We start from the raw sequence: 18,428 nt of genomic DNA, 5'->3' as shown, positions 1-18,428 counted from the left end.
CCGTCTTTCCTATTGGGCACAATATAGTTTGCAAGCACTGAAAATATCAAGGAAAATTGTTTTTGCAATTACTACAACATCTAGTGATCATTATTGTAACTTCTGAAACACCTGACTGCTGGAAACATTTAAATGTTGTTTGAGAGCACCTCTGCCAAGGAAAGGATAAAAAGGTAAACATTATTACATAAAAGTTAAGGGAAATTCATGCTGCTTGAGAACAGCACTGCTAAATAAAAGGCTAAGCTGGTGTCATGTTTAAAACCAATTGGAAATTGATGTTTAACTATAACACAAGAATGCATGCATGCCTCATTTTGAGATTATAAACAGTGAAACAGCATTTTCCATTGGTTTTAACGCACAAATACTTACCCAATGGCAGCTTCCGAACGGCAATAAATGCATCATTCAAAGGTGACCATATTTTGTGCAATGTCTCCCTGACAGGTTTGTTTTTCAAAGCGTGTTGTCATGAACATAGAGAACTTAGTTATTTAGGAGGGTTAACCCATCGCATAAATGTGGGGAATAAGGCCTTAATCATAACTGCAGTGTAAATATGGTATATCAAATTAATTCCTTGATAAATTGAGCTATTAAAGTGTAAAATGTGAAGGCAGAAAGTCAGTTGGGTGTGTATTCAGTGACTTTACACATCCCAGTGTAGTGTCAACCGTGGCAGCTTCAAATGCCCCTGCGGTGAGATATGTCCTAGTTTAAGATTAAGTTTTGACACCTGAATAGACTTTTAGGAACCCCTAAGCATGATGTCTGGCTCAAAGAGACCATGTGCTGAGTTGGCTATATGTTATATAGACAAAAAGAATTCAGTTTTAAAATATGCCACTTAAAATCAATAAACGTACTGATCAACCATATATTCCTCAATAGCATGATGAAGGGTTGCTCATGTGTCAAATTAAGAATTCTGCTACACAGAGAAGTTGAGGAAATGAGTATAAGCTCTACTAATACACTGTATCTAGGCCTGTTTGGTATCAAGATGGACAAATTCATAGGGGATTTATTAATAATAAAATTGGGTCTGTGTGACGCTCCACAGAAAAGTTAGGTCACGTAGTAGAATTGGGTAGTAAATCAGACAACATGCAAATGGTGATTGAAAAAAGTATCAAAGACCACAACCCCTGGGAGGTGGGAAAGGTGTAAAGGTGTCTTTAAAAAGCTGAGACCAGTTACAACAAATTGTCAGTCTTTGGGAAAATCTATTCACATTGATAAGCTGTCCATCTTCCTAGCCAATTTCCCATGGTATAGATTATACAACACATGTAAGTTATACTCTCAATGTAACCCCTTAATTTTAAACTGCTTTGCTTGTGTATGTTATGTCAACTGTTAATAATTGTTTTTTTTTTATATTTGAATGCTCTGTACCTTTTTATATTAAATCTATAAATTTAGTAAGTGGCATCCTTAATACCCTAACGAATCCATTAGCATGTTAAGAAGAATATTGCTCGACTAAGTTAACCCTTTGAATGCCGGTGTGTGATTTGTTGACACATTTGACTAACAAGCCTAGTGGGTGCTTGCATTTACATTTGTGTAACAGTCTGGAGGTGTGAAGAGTTAACCCTTTGTTTGCTGGTGTGGGCTTTGCTAGCCTGTGGGTAGCCAGAAGCCTAGTGTGGGACAGAATATTGGGGTCCTATTGCCCGTATTCAATAGGTGGTGGCAAACCTGAAGTGTGTGGGGTGTGAGAGCGCTGTGTGCTGCGATTCAGTAGGTCTATAACCTGTGTGATAGGTAGAGAGAGATTGCGGGCTGGAAGCGTGTGTAACCTCATACAGTGAACACCCAATGTCACGGAAGCTGGGAGCGTGTTCATGAAACATGTGCTACATGGACATTAATTTGCCCCACAGTAACATCTTGTAACGGCCCCCACTGTACCGCCAAGGTACAAAACTTCGCATATACTCAAAGGGCTTTGGTCCGGAAGGCAGGAACCCTCAGCTCTGGGCTCTGTAGCAGATGGACCTATGGTAGTTACACCCTTGTTAGTGTACAATAAATAATGTAAAAGACATCTGCATGAGTGTACTGAAATATATGAATTTTATTGTAATATGTATACTGCATCCCATCAGGCATATGTTGCATTACTTTTTCCATTCATTCTTCTCATAATCCCAGTGGGAGGAGAAACCTGTGACGGGAGCCACTCTCATGTCGATCATCTTCTTGGTCTGCATTGCTATCCATTCCTCAGAAAGGGTGTGAGGCACCGGACCAAACACTAGAGAGAGAAATAAGCCATTAGAAGAAATCAGAGCTTGACCCATCTAGCTCTTACAAATGATGAAATGAATGCCACAACTGCCAAACATTCTTAGGTACAGAGGCTGGTATGTCTAACCACTCACCAACAGAAACTGGCCAGACTTCAATGATAGTCACCATCTGTGGGCGGCTGCAGTTAATCCTGCCACTTAATGAAGTAATCTTATAAATAAAGTTGAATACAACTTTACATCAATGTCACATGATGCAACACAGCAAATATATTTTGCTTTATCTAGTGAGAGTATAATAACACCATCTGTCAATAAACTGCCTAGTTGCTTGCCAGAAAAGTAAACATGTAACAGCAATACAATATATTAACTATAATAATATAGGACCATCAAAGTACCAATATGTAAATGAGAAATGGTCTAAAATATATGTACCCATTTTATTATTTTGACAACCTCACACTCAGAAAACAAGTGTATTCTCAGGCAAAAGTAAATACATTATTAAAAGTAACAACCTTTGTCATTATAGTCTACATGCCCTATCTTTTTTTGTTTCTTCCAATTTATGTGCACCCCTCTTAGATGTGCGATACTGTGTTTATCAGGTTCCCCATCTTGGCTTTTTCATTTTACTGGCACTTTTATAGCTAAATTTAGTAATGCTAGACATCCCAGACTTTTTTTGAATATGATCTGTAATCCTTTTCGTTGAGACAACAAAACCAGATGGTGTTTTCAACGGCACTAATGAGGTGGATCAGATTGTTTTCCAGTACTTAGCTTAGTTAACTGCATTAATACTTTTAAGGAGTGGATCTAAATTACTATTATTCATGTGGACCCTAACTTAATAAAGTCACCAGAAGGAAAAGCCAAAATGTCATCAAGATTACATCTATATCTATCTATCTATCTATCTATCTATCTATCTATCTATCTATCTATCTATCTATCTATATATAGATATATATATAGATATATATATATGTTTATTTATAGAGAGAGATTTATATATGTACAAGGCGAATATTTATTTAATGATCTTTAATGCACAATATCAATATAAACACATTTGCCATCTTGTTTAGTTTACAGCTACTAGTGCTTTGCAGGCACTCCTGTAATTATCAGTGCCACTTGCAGTAGGCTGGCATGTAAAGTTACAACCTGGCACCTGAATATTAGAGTGGGATAGTCCCTATTGTTCTAAACAACGCCCTGTGCACAAACACAAAAGACCTGTTTTACATACATATTACTTAAAATGTACTTGTCAACTAAATAATGGCCATACTTTAAAGCGCTTTCAAAACACTCAGATCAAAACACTATATAGAGCCTGCATATCCATCAACTTTGCTCACACCTCTGTGCCAACCTCTAACATGCATTATGTTTGTCGGGTGAAAGCTGATAATCTATTATGATAGAGTACTGCACTTCAATGAAAATGTTAATATAAACCATGTCAAAATATTTATTGTGGTTAACAATTTTGCCATTATAGTACATTATCATAGATAAAGATTTATTATATATATTAAGAATGTTTAACAATTTATTGATTTTACCATAACACCATATTACAGATATGATATCTGAAGCTCCAAGAATGAAAATATGGATCTTATTACCTTTTTTCAGAATATTGTTCCGGATACATTGGATAATTTTAGACATTTATGAGCTTCACCTAATACTGTTAGAATACTGATCTATAAGTTAAGGTTTCTTGTATTGAGGAGAAATGAACACATTTGAAAATAAGAATTAAGCTGTAATGTCATGACTTGTCTGTAACAAAGGTCGGACTGGCCTGCCGGGGAGCCGGGGTATTTCCTGGTGGGCCCCAGTGCCTGATGGCTCCACCCACTTTGTCGGTGGGGCAAGGTACTAAAAAAAACAACAGCAAAAAAACCAAAAACTTACCTGATTGCAGCGTTGGAGCCCTTCCTCCCTGCTCTATTTGCACTAAATGCCGGGCGTGATGACATTCAGTGAGGAGGGGCGCAAAGAGGAGCCAGCAAGCAAGAAATCAGAAGAGAACTAGAGAAGTAAAGAGAAGAAGGAAGCCAATAAAGGTAAGTAAAGGAATGGAGGCAAGGGGAGAAAGCAGATTGGCACAGGGTGATGAAGGGAGGGAAGCAGAAAGGCACAGAGTGATGAAAGGGGGGGGGGGGAGCAGAATGGCACTGGGTAATTAAAGGGGAGCAGAAAGGCACATGGTGATGAAGGGGGGAGCAGGATGGCACAGAGTGATGAAGGGGGGGAGCAGGGTGGCACAGAGTGATGAAGGGGGGAGCAGGATGGCACAGAGTGATGAAGAGGGGAGCAGGATGGCACAGAGTGATGAAGGGGGAGAAGGATGGCACAGAGTGATGAAGGGTGGAGCAGGATGACACAGAGTGATGAAGGGAGGGAGCAGAATGGCACAGGGTGATGAAGGGGGAGGAGGATGGCACAGAGCAATGAAGAGGGGGAGCAGGATGACACAGAGTGATGAAGAGGGGGAACATTTTACGCAGTCGGGTGGATCTGGCTTGTGATTGTATAAAGTTCCGAATTTGTATGTAATGTGCCGAGGAGGGTGGGTGACATTTATTCCGAATTTCTTCGTATGAGGCTGGAGCAGTTTCCCCCACAATATGTAGGAAGCGCTGATAATCTTGTGCCTTATACACTTTTTTAACCAGATAGGTCAGAAGCGATAGCCGGCTGGTGGAGGAGTACAGATAGGTGTCAGAGGGGACAGGTAAGGGGCAAGACTATATCTTTTGTTGTCCAGGTCCCATGTATTTAGTGTGAAAGATATAGAGGGGCAAGAGTATGCCGAGGCATGTCTGCTTGATCTGGGAAGCCGTGGTAGGTGATGCACTGGATCGGTTGGGGACAGAGTGTTTTTGATGTCCACCCACTTTTTATGGCCGGGGTTGAGGTGCCATGAGAAAACATTACTCATTTGCGTGACCAGGTTGTATTCATGTAATTATTATTATTATTATTATTAATTTTTATTTATAGGGCGCCCCTAGGTGTCCGTAGCGCCGCACAGGGACAAACGAAATTACAATATGAGGAGAGACAGCACAGTACAGTAAACAATAAGCACAGTAACTTCGTGAGCTCAAAGCACAGCTAGGGGCGGGTGAGGGGAGAGGGGAAGGTCCACATATGATGGAGCCCAAGAGGCAGGGCACGGATGACAGGGAGACCCCCAGAAGGGAGAGGAAAGAGCGAGAGGGAACAGGGCGAAGAGGGTCCTCGAAGAGGAGGGCAAAGTAGCTGGAGAGCAGAGTTAAAAGTGGTGAAGACAGGAGGAGAGGTGACCCTGCTCAAAGGAGCGTACAATCTAACGGGTGGGGTAGACAGACAGAGAGACACGGGGGAGAGAGGGAGAGAAGGAGGAACGGAGGATAGGGGAAGGGGAATGAAGGGGAAGAGGCAGAAGAAAAGGTAGGAAATTAAGTGTAATAGTGGAAGGCCTAGGCCTCCTGCCTCTTTGGGCTTAGCCAACAGGGTCTTAATTAGTCTGGGTTTCTTTCCCTGCCATATAAAGCGTTTTCAGGTAGATTGAAGAGTTATTAAAGTTTTACGGGGGATTGGTACTGGGAGTGTCTGAAATAAATAAAGTAGGCGGGAAGAATGTTCATCTTGATTACCTGAATTCTGCCTACACAAGAGATGTACATGGGTTCCCATTTGGATAAGTCTTGTTGAATATTTGTTAGTAGGGGCAGATAATTAGATTTATATAGTCCTGAGAAGTATTTGGTGATGTTTATCCCCAGATATCTAATTGAGTGGGGGCACCACTAGAAGGTGTAGGATAGTTGAAGAGCTTCTCTGGTGATACGTGGGATATGAAGCGGCAGTACCTCGGATTTAAAGTGGATAAAAAGAAGGAGCAGGTAAGGTTCCAGTGATGATGCATCAATGTCCTCCAGGATATATCAGATACGGAGGTTATTTCTTCTCTCTCGGTTTTCTAGGGCCTAATTCTTATCCCATAGAAAGTCGAGTTCCTAACTAAGGTATTCCAAGTCCCGGCTGGTTTCACTTTGAAAGGTCTGACATTGTGTTTGGGACTGCTCCAAGGTATTGGTGTGCTGGCTCAGGTTAGAAATGTCTTTTTTCAATCCCCCCACTGCCTTCTGGAATTCAGCAGTGAGGGAGTGTTTAACATCTACGAGGAGGGAGTGAATATCGGAGATATCCTTCTTTGTTTCTAGGACATCTTCAACTTCCATGTCCTCGTCCTGAGATGACCGGTTTCTTGGAGTCTAAGTACCAGCCAGAAATGGTTTATTTTGTCTAGGAAAATGCTGGGTGATTTCAGCGTTCTGCCCTCTTTTAATTTTAGAGACGGATTTACTCATGATTAAAGTAGGGGTACATACAAAGTGTTGCTTGCGTATAGAAGGTGCTTGCCCGTTTGGTAATGCTCTGGATGGGTGCAACCCCTGGTCTCACATCTTCTGTATAGTGAGAACAAGGAAAGAATCTTGTTAATTTTACATTCACCATATAGGTGGCTGACAGCAGGCAGTGCTTGGTTAGTGTTGCCGGGGACCTGTTGAATATAGCTAGGTCCAGCCACTAACCTGCGATTCCTGACCAGCAGCAATTCCAGCAGGCAGAGGGGGTCCGTATCTGGAGACACTGCATCGTAGCGTCGTCCAACTGGTTAACCTGCAGAATGGACAAGTGCATAGCCGTCGGCAGGTCTAGCGCGTGCGGAGCTGCGTCCCCCTAGATCACGTCAGAGACCATCCACAGCACTTCCAGGTGAGTAGGTGCCTCGGGGGTGGGAGCACCTCGGGTAGGCTACACCAGCATTGGGTCCAGAGCGCACGTCGTTCACTGCACTTCCCCGCTTCACAGGGACCGCACCTGCAACTCTATCCCGGAGGGGGTCCACGGAGTGTAAGCAGGATGCCACGGGTGCTGCAAGGTGGTTTTGTGCCAAAATGGCATGTTGCCAATTACAAGCCTTCAGGGCCGGCAATGCTCATAAAAACCTCAGCTGGCTCTGGTGTTGAGTCTTTCCTACTAGGTGGGGGTAGTTGGGCACAGGTGCAATCAAATGCGGGCCGGATATCCAGGGCAAAAGAGCTACTCGGGTCAGAGCAGTTAGAAATGCTGACCGGCCACCTTGGTATCCAAGCCACGCTGGAAGGCCTAATTACTAATCAAGGTTGCTATTGATATAACTCCGGGGCTGGGCAGCACGGTGGCTTAGTGGTTAGCACGTCTGCCGCACAACACTAGGTTTATGAGTTTGATTACCGACCATGGCCTTATCTGTGTGGAGCTTGTATGCTCTCTCCGTGTTTGCGTGTGTTTCCTCTGGGTACTCTGGTTTCCTCCCACACTCCAAAAACATACTGGTGGGTTAATTGGCTGCTATTAAATTGCGCTTAGAGTCTCTCTATGTGTGAGTGTGTATGTTAGGGGATTTAGATTGTAAGCTCCAATGGGGCAGGGACTGATGTGAATTAGTTCTCTGTACAGCACTGCGGAATTAGTGGTGCTATATAAATAGATGATGATGTTTGAATTTTCTAAATGTACCCATTTTTTCCCCAAATAGGGCCCCAACATTCCAGGATCCAGGCAAGCCACAACTAAAGAAACCAGCAGCCACAGGTGGTGAAAGTGACAAGAACAGGTAGGAGAGAGCAGGATAGTCTGTCAAATGTTTTGATTCTAGTGGGAGAATCCCGATTTTTGGTGACTGTTCTGCCCAATCTAAGGGACAGTTTAAGACTATGTTTTCTTTATATACACACTGCATTGTATATATACTACACTATGGTGCTAGCTGTCCTTTGTGGGCTTACCACACCCACTCTAGTAGTTTGGTTACGCTTCTCTAGTGGCTCGCCACACCCCCTCTGGTGGACCTCTACCATTGTATTCCCCCTGTGGGTCCTTCATGCGCCAGTTCAACACTGTCTGTAAAATAACCAAACAGAGGAACAATTAGGAGAATAACACAGAAAAAGAGGGGAAAACAGAGGGTTACAGGTAGCACATGCGTTTGCACTTCCTAGCAACCGTTTTCCCCTTTTTGCAGTAATCAGTTATATCATACCTCCCAACTGTCCCAATTTTAGCAGGACAATCCCAAATCGCGGCCCTGGAAATAGAAGGAGCTTATGCAAAATCAGAGGTTCACCTTTTTAGAGGTTTATGTTTAACTTTTATGCTGGCAACCAGGGGCGGACCCAGACATTTGCCCTACCCGGGGCGATTTTAGGGGGAGACGATTTAGGCCCCGCCCCCTTCCTGTGTTCTAAAGCTGCTGACGGCTGCACACTGTGCAGTTCCGTTCAGCAGTGACAGTGTGCTGTCCCGCTGTTCTGATTGTGTTTAAAACACAATCAGAGCAGCCGGGCAGCACGCTGGCCCTGCTGAACGGACCTGCACATACTGTGCAGCTGTCGGCAGCAAGCCCCTGCTAGGGGGGGCGATCGCCCCGATCGCCCCTCCCCCTGGATCCGCCACTGCTGGCAACACACATTGTGGTTTTGACAGAAATTTCTGGCTGTTGACTTTATATTGCAGCATGTGTGGTCTGAAACTGCAATCTACTATAATAATCCGATCACAAATCAATCGGATAATGTTGGTAAATTAGGTAAGAAGATGATTTTTGTAGCACTGTGGTATTTATATTAGCGTATAGATTTTTGGGGGTTCCTTGAGTAACATTCCTTTGCCACAGGAAGCTCAGTAAATGTGTGCAGAAAAACATTGGACAGCTTAGTAGATGTGAGATGTTTCTTTTAGGAGTAGGTGAAATTTTTATATGCATATAATAATTAGCATGGAATGTCAGGCTAAGTAACATCTGACATAAACCATCAGATTAAGTGAACTTAAAAAAGGTAAAAGCTACTTAAAGGGTTAGTCATATTCATGAAACATTGTTTCATATATGTATAACTGAAAAAAGAAGGAATTTTTTATGCGTTTTCCATTGTATTCATACAGTATTAAAGGGTTAAAAAGAATCCCTTGTCTAGTTAAGTGCTTTGTTTCTCTTAGCTAATTATATGTAATCCACTTTTTTCTTCCTGTAAAGAATCTATAGTATACCTCGCTGCTCCAATGCAAAATTAACAGGGAATCAATGAAAAGGAAACAAAATTCAAGGTTACCGATCTTGTAAAGTTTGGACAATTAGGAAAAACATTGACTTCTCTAAAGATGGAAAATTCATGGCCCTTCTCCAGAAAGGTGTCATCAGGCTAAGGTGACAACTGCACAGGAAAGACACTAAAGGATGAGGATCATTTTTTATAAAAAAAAGTTCTAATTTTTGGCAGTTGTAAAGGAAATTCGTTGAAGTAAAAAAGTGGCTGGCAGGCATTAAGTCTTTCATCAGTGAGAAGAGGTGGTTGCTTGTGCAACACAAACTAACACCAGCCCTTTTTTTTTTATCTCTGCTGTCAGTTTAACTGACAGAAAGCGGCCAGCTTTAACAAGGATGTGTAATTCATAGAAGCAGCCTTAAATCATTTTGTCTGGAATGAAGTGAGACACTGCTATTGAGGCACCTCATCTGACCTCATTGCAGTAAACACGGATAACACACCATTCAAACAGACAAACTATATTCATTCAGCTGGTGTATCACTGATAACACTGAGTGATTATTATAGACAATTAGTGAATACTAAGTAGTTAAAGGGTAAGTGATCATGCTGACAAAAGTAGTATAAGTATACCTTTGAACATGATTTTGAATGTGATTCTGAACACAGTAACAGCCCCATCATGTAAGGGTGTGCAAAGTATACAACCAAGGTATTAAAGGTTTTTTTTCACTTCTTTTTCCTAAAAAAAGAATGTCTGTTTTTCATTTGAACTTTATTACATTAAACATGGAAGAAGGTCTAACATGATATATCTTCATTTCAGGTTTGACATCACTTTCAAAAAGGGTGTGCAAACATTTTATATCCACTGGAGGTAACTTTTGTTTGTTATAGCTATACAGTCCTGCAACTGTTTAAACACATGCCTGCCAACTTCTGAAAGTAGTGATTCGGGAGATTGAGGGTGGCAGTGGTGCACGCAGGGGGGTTTCTGGGTCTCCAGAAACACCCCCCCCCTCCGCTAAAAAAGTGCCCTGCATATCGGCACTGTAGTATACAGCAGCCGCGGCGCTGTCTAAGAAGCGTCCGTGGCGGTGCTGTATTGTATACAGCACTGCCGCGGACGCTTCTTTGACAGTGCCGTGGCTGCTGTATACTACAGTGCAGCCGAAACGGAGCTGCCGCGCATGTGCGGCAGGTCTCTAGGTTTTTGTTTTTTTTCCAGGGGTGAAGGAAACCCCCCCTGAAAAATCCTCTGTGTGCCCCTGGGTGGGGTGAGGAGGGGGCTCGGTGGTTCGCATCACCTGGCACCGCTCCTAAATGAGCAGCACATTTTTAACCTGTCACAGAAGAGTGCGGGGCCATGATGACGCACAAACCGCATCCTAAACTCCGCACCCCACAACTTAATTAGTGAAGCCGACAAAAACTGGGAAGTTGCCTTGCTCTCCCGGAAGTCTGGGAGGACTCCCAGAAGTTCAGGAGTCTCCTGGACATTCCGAGAGAGTAGGCAACTGTGTTTAAACATACCAAACACCTTGTGAAAAATGAATCAAATGTAGTAAAAGTGATATAGCCTATCTCATGTACCAAGAAACTGTTTTGAGATTCAAGCTCCATGCTCATGGTGCTAGGGTGTTCTTTCTTCCACTAAGATCTATTTAGGGCCGGCTCAAGAGTAAGTGCATCACTGCTAATTTTAGTGGTGTCAGGGTTTGTAGTGAGGAATGTCAACCTGTTTGAGGGAGCCCTTGTGATACCCCTGGGATCCCCGCTAGGATCCTTCTAGCACCATGATTAGCAGTTATGATGAATCTATAAGCGGAAGTGCCGTTGCTATGAAAAGTGTGGGATAGCACTGTGACATCAGGACATCTTTAATGCAAAGGGGAAGTACACATTATTGTAGCAGTGACAGAGAGCAGGGGAGGGTAGGAACATGACAGAACACAGTTCCACCTGAAATTTGTGACTGAACAGCAAACAGATTTGTATACCTTAAAACAGGGTTTCCCAAACCCAGTATTCAGGGCTCCCCAACAGTGCAGGTTTTCCATATCTCCTTGCTGGAGCACAGGTGTATTCATTACTGACTGACACATTGTAACAGATCCACAGGTGGTCCTAATTATGTCACATGTCAAGTCCGGAAAACCTGCACTGTTGGGGAGCCCTGAGGACTGGGTTTGGGAAACCCTGCCTTAAAATCATAATTGCAAACTTCTGAGATCGCCTGTCCTGGGGGCGTGGCCACCTAAATTGCATCATTAAGACCCACCCTCTCAGTGAAATATTGCCATTTTCAGCCTCTTACGGCAGGGGGGATGGCCATGGTCACACAATTTGCTGTGAATCGCATTGCTAAGCCCTGCCCCCACCCACTTCACCGACGTCCAAGTCCGGGAGGACTCCCATAAATTTGGGACTATGCCTAAAATGTATTTTCAATTGTTTTGTTTGAGCCAGTACCAGAAAGTGTAAAATGGGCGAAGTCTAAAAACACCCCAAACTTTACATAAAGGAATCATGAAAACACACAATGCAATTTACAATGGACCACAATGATTTTTTTTGTGCTAAAAGTTTATACCACTATGTAAAATAGCCACACATAGTAAACTTTGTATAAAATTAAATACCGTAAAATAAAAAAGTGTTAACTTGAGGGGAAAAACTCTCTTGATTTGCTAAAACATGAACTACATTTTAAAAATGATTTATTTATTGTTTATGTTTTTATAGCACATCATTTTGATAATGCTAGTCTAAACTACGGTTATCAAAATGGCCAGGGTGTTTGATGAATTTTATTTCTGTTAAGAGCAATAGAGATCTAGTTCAAATCAATTTAGAGTTGGGCTAGGACACAATCCCTCCCAACTCTAAATCTGTCTGCACAATTTGAAATTGCCCTGCAATACCCCACCTGCCCACCCCCACCCCACCAGTGCTCCTAATTGTAATTGAGCCACATTATCTCCTAGGTTAATCTCCCTAGGTTACCCTATTACCACCCTTTACACACAGCTAACACAAGACAACAACATAGTTGTTACAGCCCACTAAATACTTTGTAACCTTTGCATTCTAGCTAGACAAATATTCAATATGATGTAGCACGTGCCCTTGTGCATCAAACCATTGTCCCATAGATTGTAAGCTTGCGAGCAGGGCCCTCTTACCTATCTCTATGTATGCATTACACAGTATTGTTTTATTACTGTTTCTTCCCAATTTTAAAGCGGTACGAAATCTGCTGGCTCTATATATATATTGCCCCAGATTTCTCCCCGTTCATTAGAGCCTTTCACCCTTAAGTCTCTGTTGTCTGCTGTTCTGTTCCTTGCTGTGTCTATCACTGCGCATCTAAAGTCCCTCTACCCCCATCTTCTATAGGACTTCATAATCTGCATATCTGGATCACTCCAGTCCTGGCTTTAAAAGCACAACCAAGTCTATCTGTTTAAAAGTTTTCACTCCTTCTTTAGTTATCTTGTCTATCTACCCATACCGCTTTCATCCCCAAGTTTGCTGTCTGTTTGTTCCATTGCTTGGCCTCATGTATCTTGTCTGTCTCCTTTTTATGTATCACACACCCCCCACTGCTATTTTTCCTGCACACTGGTCTCTTGACTTAAGTTTATATTTCTTATTTTTTTGTGTATATTCTCCTCCGTATATATGCCCTATGGTTCTTGCCTTGGTTCACTTTCCTCCATGTATTAAATGGTCCTCTAGTTTGCAGCCCTCACTTTTTTTAGAGGAGCTTGGGCCACCTATGTTAAATGCTTATCCAGGGCCCGATTTACCGCTAGGCCACCTAGGCACCTGCCTAGGGCCCAGCGGTTCTCAGGGGGTCCGCGGCAAAGCAGATGGGGGGGGGGGGGGCAAGGAAAAAACTGTGCCCCCCCTTCTACCATGAAGCCTGAATATTTCCTGAATTAAAAGCTCTGCAGTCTGTTCAGCAGTGGGTACTCCTTTAACAGGAATAAAATGAGTCATTTTAGTTAGACGGTCCACTACCACATGAATTGTTGTCATCCCTTTCGAAGGTGGTAGATCAACCATAGAGATAGAGCTCCAGGAACAAGATGGAATAGGAAGGGGTTGTAGCAAACCTAGTGGTGAGGTGCGAGGAGTCTTGTTTCGGGCACATGTCAGACAGACATGATGAAACACATTTTTTAACATCACTTTTACAATTTGGCCACCGAAAGGAATGTGCCAACACTTCTTGAGTCCTGTACACTCCTTATTGTCCAGCAGATTTGGAATCATGGACTAATTTCAATACTTCATCTTGTACTGACTCGGGTACATAAAGCCATGTAAGCTGAGTCAAATTCACACTTTTCCAATTTGATATACAATTGGTTCCTCTGAAGTCTTTCAAGTACAGTACAGACATGTTTGCGATATTTCTCCAGATGATCGGAAAATATAAGGATGTCTTCCAGATAAGCAATGACAAATTAATCTAATAAATCTCTCTTTGATGAAATGCTGAAAAGTTGCAGGGGCATTACTTAGGCCAAAAGACATGACCAAAGACTCAAAATGTCCATATCTTGTCTTAAAGGCGGTTTTCCACTTATCCCCAGGTCAAATACAAACACGATTGTATGCCACACGTAAATCAAGCAGAGTACTGTCAGAATTGGAACCCAGGGCTTCTGCCCTGGGTTCGAATCCTGACTCATAGCTCAGTCAGTAGAGCAGCAGTCCATAGAGGCAGAAGCCCTGGGTTCGAATCCTGACAGTATGTGGTCTAAAACTAGAGATGGGCGGGTCCGGTTCTCCGAGAACCGAACCCACCCGAACTTTGGGTATCCGAGTACCGAGCTGAGCAGCTCGGTACTCTCCCGCCCATTCCGAATCCAAATCGAGGCCGAACGTCATTGTGACGTCGTCGGATCTCGGGACTCGGTTCTCGCGATACTTCAACTTTATAAATACACGCCTCCACAGCAATCCATCGCCATTTGACAGAGGGAGAGAGCAGGGTGTAGTCATAGGCTAATTAGAGCAGGGACAGAGAATACCATATTGTTCTTGCAATTGCTCTAACCAAAATCGCTAGTGCAGAGAGGAGGATAGAGGTTTATTATTTTTTCTTCATATTTGGCACTCCCCAGCGCTTTTGGGGTGTCCCCCATAATTGTGCATTAATATTTCTGGCTGTCAAAAGTCATATCTGTCAGCATTATCTACTAAATAATTTGTAGCACACCTCAGTGTTTTTGGGGTGTCCTCCCTAATTGTGCATTAATATTTCTGGCTGTCAAAAGTCATATCTGTCAGCAGTATCTACTCAATAATTTTTAGCACTCCTCAGTGTTTTTGGGGTGTCCTCCCTAATTGTGCATTAATATTTCTGGCTGTCAAAAGTCATATCTGTCAGCAGTATCTACTCAATAATTTGTAGCACTCCTCAGTGTTTTTGGGGTGTCCTCCCTAATTGTGCATTAATATTTCTGGCTGTCAAAAGTCATATCTGTCAGCAGTATCTACTCAATAATTTTTAGCACTCCTCAGTGTTTTTGGGGTGTCCTCCCTAATTGTGCATTAATATTTCTGGCTGTCAAAAGTCATATCTGTCAGCAGTATCTACTCAATAATTTGTAGCACTCCTCAGTGTTTTTGGGGTGTCCTCCCTAATTGTGCATTAATATTTCTGGCTGTCAAAAGTCATATCTGTCAGCAGTATCTACTCAATAATTTTTAGCACTCCTCAGTGTTTTTGGGGTGTCCTCCCTAATTGTGCATTAATATTTCTGGCTGTCAAAAGTCATATCTGTCAGCAGTATCTACTCAATAATTTTTAGCACTCCTCAGTGTTTTTGGGGTGTCCTCCCTAATTGTGCATTAATATTTCTGGCTGTCAAAAGTCATATCTGTCAGCAGTATCTACTCAATAATTTTTAGCACTCCTCAGTGTTTTTGGGGTGTCCTCCCTAATTGTGCATTAATATTTCTGGCTGTCAAAAGTCATATCTGTCAGCAGTATCTACTCAATAATTTGTAGCACTCCTCAGTGTTTTTGGGGTGTCCTCCCTAATTGTGCATTAATATTTCTGGCTGTCAAAAGTCATATCTGTCAGCAGTATCTACTCAATAATTTTTAGCACTCCTCAGTGTTTTTGGGGTGTCCTCCCTAATTGTGCATTAATATTTCTGGCTGTCAAAAGTCATATCTGTCAGCAGTATCTACTCAATAATTTTTAGCACTCCTCAGTGTTTTTGGGGTGTCCTCCCTAATTGTGCATTAATATTTCTGGCTGTCAAAAGTCATATCTGTCAGCAGTATCTACTCAATAATTTTTAGCACTCCTCAGTGTTTTTGGGGTGTCCTCCCTAATTGTGCATTAATATTTCTGGCTGTCAAAAGTCATATCTGTCAGCAGTATCTACTCAATAATTTGTAGCACTCCTCAGTGTTTTTGGGGTGTCCTCCCTAATTGTGCATTAATATTTCTGGCTGTCAAAAGTCATATCTGTCAGCAGTATCTACTCAATAATTTTTAGCACTCCTCAGTGGTTTGCGCTCAGAATGGATTCAAAGCAGTCCACATATGATCTAAATGAGCAACCAGGTTCTGTCACCAGTCCTGATGTTAGTGTTCCCAGTACGTCATCTGGCCAAGGCGATGTCAAACAACAGAGTGTTTTCAAATTAGTGCAAAAAACAAAAACCAAAAAAAAATTTACTGTATTGAAGCGAAAAAGAAGTGTAACTGAGCAAAAGTTAAGTGACGATAAAAAAAAAATTGCAAGCATGCCATTCTACACACGCAGTGGCAAAGAGAGAATGAGGCCTTCACCTTTGGCTATTAGTGGCAGATCCCAAAAAGTTACCCAGCCTACAATTGGTGCACAACTACTGTTACGCGTCAAAGCCGAGCTGCAAGATAACAGTGAGGCATTACAGGAGAATATTTGCTCTGATTCACAAATGATAACAATCCCTGTGGAGAGTCCATCCAACAGTGGGATGTCTAATCGTGAGCATTCTGCTGATGTGTGCCTTAATAGCCCGAGTGTAGCCGGTGATACCCAAATTGAGGATGCCACTTTGGAATTAGAAGAGGATGAGGGGGAGATTTGTGTAGGCGACGAGGGCGCTAATGATGATGTTGATGATTATGATGCAGACAGATACCAAATTGCCTTTCTCAATTTCTATTTATATTCTAGATTATATAACGGCTGAATAGTTTTCTATTTTACTCCTAGTGGAGAGAGGATCTGATGCAGACAGATACCAAACTGCCTTTGTCCATTTCAATTTATATTGTACAGTATATAACGGCTGAATTTATTAGTATTTTATACAAGTGGAGGGGGGCCTAGAGAGACAGAGTGACCCCAAACTGTCTTTCTCCATGTCAATTAATATTGTACAGTCTATAATGGCTGAATTTTTTAGTATTTTATACAAGTGGAGGGGGGCCTAGAGAGACAGAAACCAAACTGGCTTTCTCCATGTCAATTAATATTGTACAGTCTATAATGGCTGAATTTTTTGCTATTTTATACAAGTGGAGGGGGGCCTTGAGAGACAGAAACCAAACTGGCTTTTTCCATTTCTTTACATATTTAACTATAAGTGTAGGGTGTAATATACATTCAAAGACGATGGCTGCATTGCCAATATGCATAGATGGAGAGGAAGACAATCTGTTTTGTGTGTAGAATAGGCCTACCAACGAAGAATTAAACTGTTTTTTTGGATGATTTATTACCTCAACAATTAGATTACTTGTCTCTAAAACAGTTGGAGCACTAAATTGGGTTAATTTAGGCCCAAAAACATGGATTTTCCCAAAAAATAGCAAAACAAAACCAAACAAAACCAAAACCAAAACCAAAACACGCAATGGCGGTTTTGCAAAACCAAAACCAAAACCAAAACACGACGGTAATCCAGATCCAAAACCGAATCCAAAACCAAAACACGGGGGTCAGTGACCATCTCTATCTAAAACTGACATTTATAGCAATCTTGCATTGGATGCACTATACTTACTTAGTACACAGTGGGATGTTTTTGGTAGATAGATCAGGTTTGACAGTAAGGAGTTAAAGCTCAAAATAATTATTGTCTACAAGAATAACAATTTGGACACATTCCTACAGTGTTCACAGCATTGTAACATTGTTCAAACACATGTCTTATCTTATCTACAATAAAAGGTCAGAGAAATACAAATTAAACCATTGACTTCCTAGTTAACTTGATTCACAATGCAATATCATCATAAAATAAATAAATACAATAAAAACATATTCACCAGCAGCAATGGATTCAAAGCTACAAATCTGTAAGATTATTTTTCCAAAAACAATCCTCTTTTTCCACTCAAAATGTTTTGCTCTCAATCACGTCATTTACTAATCGCAAAATATAACGGTGTATTGTATGTTTCTACCCAGGGCCTGATCAACCACTAGGCTGATCAGGCTGCAGCCTGGAGCGCTGAGTCCTGGGGGGGCGCAGCGCGGAACACTGACAAGCTGTTGGTTTTTTTGGGCTTTTTTTTTTCTTCAAGTGCCGGTGATCGGCTTCTTTTTCCTCTAATGGGGCCGCCCCTGGCCTCAAGGGGGCGGTCCCGCATGTTCCTGTACCCAATCACGCAGCTAACAGCATCCAACGCTGTTAGCTGCCTTATCAGTGTATTGCTTAGTGTGGTCACGTGAGATCTCACATCTCACGTGACTCACACTAATCACACAGCGTTGGATGCTGTTAGCTGCGTGTGAAGATGACAGAAGCGCCGGCGTCTGGTCAGAGGAGAACAGAAGACAGCAAGGTAAGTGCTTGTTAATTGTCAGGGGGGTGACACATCGGATGTGGAGGGCGGGAGATGACTGGGGGGATCTTATAAATTGGATACGGGGGGATTAATGATCTGCTAGTATGGATTGGATAGGGGGGATTAATGGAGTGAAAATGGGGAGGTAATGAACTGGCTGGAGGGGGGGGGGGCTTATGAATTGGATGGGGGAGTTAATGAAATGGCTAGAGGGGGGGATTAATGAAGTGAAAATGGGGATTAAT

General features: G+C 42.2%; 1 protein-coding gene across 1 annotated transcript in view; it reads right to left on the bottom strand.

Annotated features, from left to right (window-relative positions):
- Nucleotides 1–2,066: 2,066 nt before the first annotated feature.
- Nucleotides 2,067–18,428, bottom strand: part of LOC142157760 (cytochrome c oxidase subunit 4 isoform 1, mitochondrial-like) — a 67,937-nt gene continuing 51,575 nt past the window's right edge. Inside the window, exon 5 of the mRNA XM_075211311.1 lies at nucleotides 2,067–2,266. Within this exon, the coding sequence (XP_075067412.1) occupies nucleotides 2,130–2,266 (137 nt within the window). The 3' untranslated portion in view covers nucleotides 2,067–2,129. The remainder of the gene's footprint in view (nucleotides 2,267–18,428) is intronic.

Source organism: Mixophyes fleayi, chromosome 5, assembly GCF_038048845.1.
Source record: "Mixophyes fleayi isolate aMixFle1 chromosome 5, aMixFle1.hap1, whole genome shotgun sequence".
NCBI lineage: Eukaryota > Metazoa > Chordata > Amphibia > Anura > Limnodynastidae > Mixophyes > Mixophyes fleayi.
The sequence above is the reverse complement of the archived record's forward strand: the minus strand, read 5'-3'. Positions and strand labels throughout refer to the sequence as shown.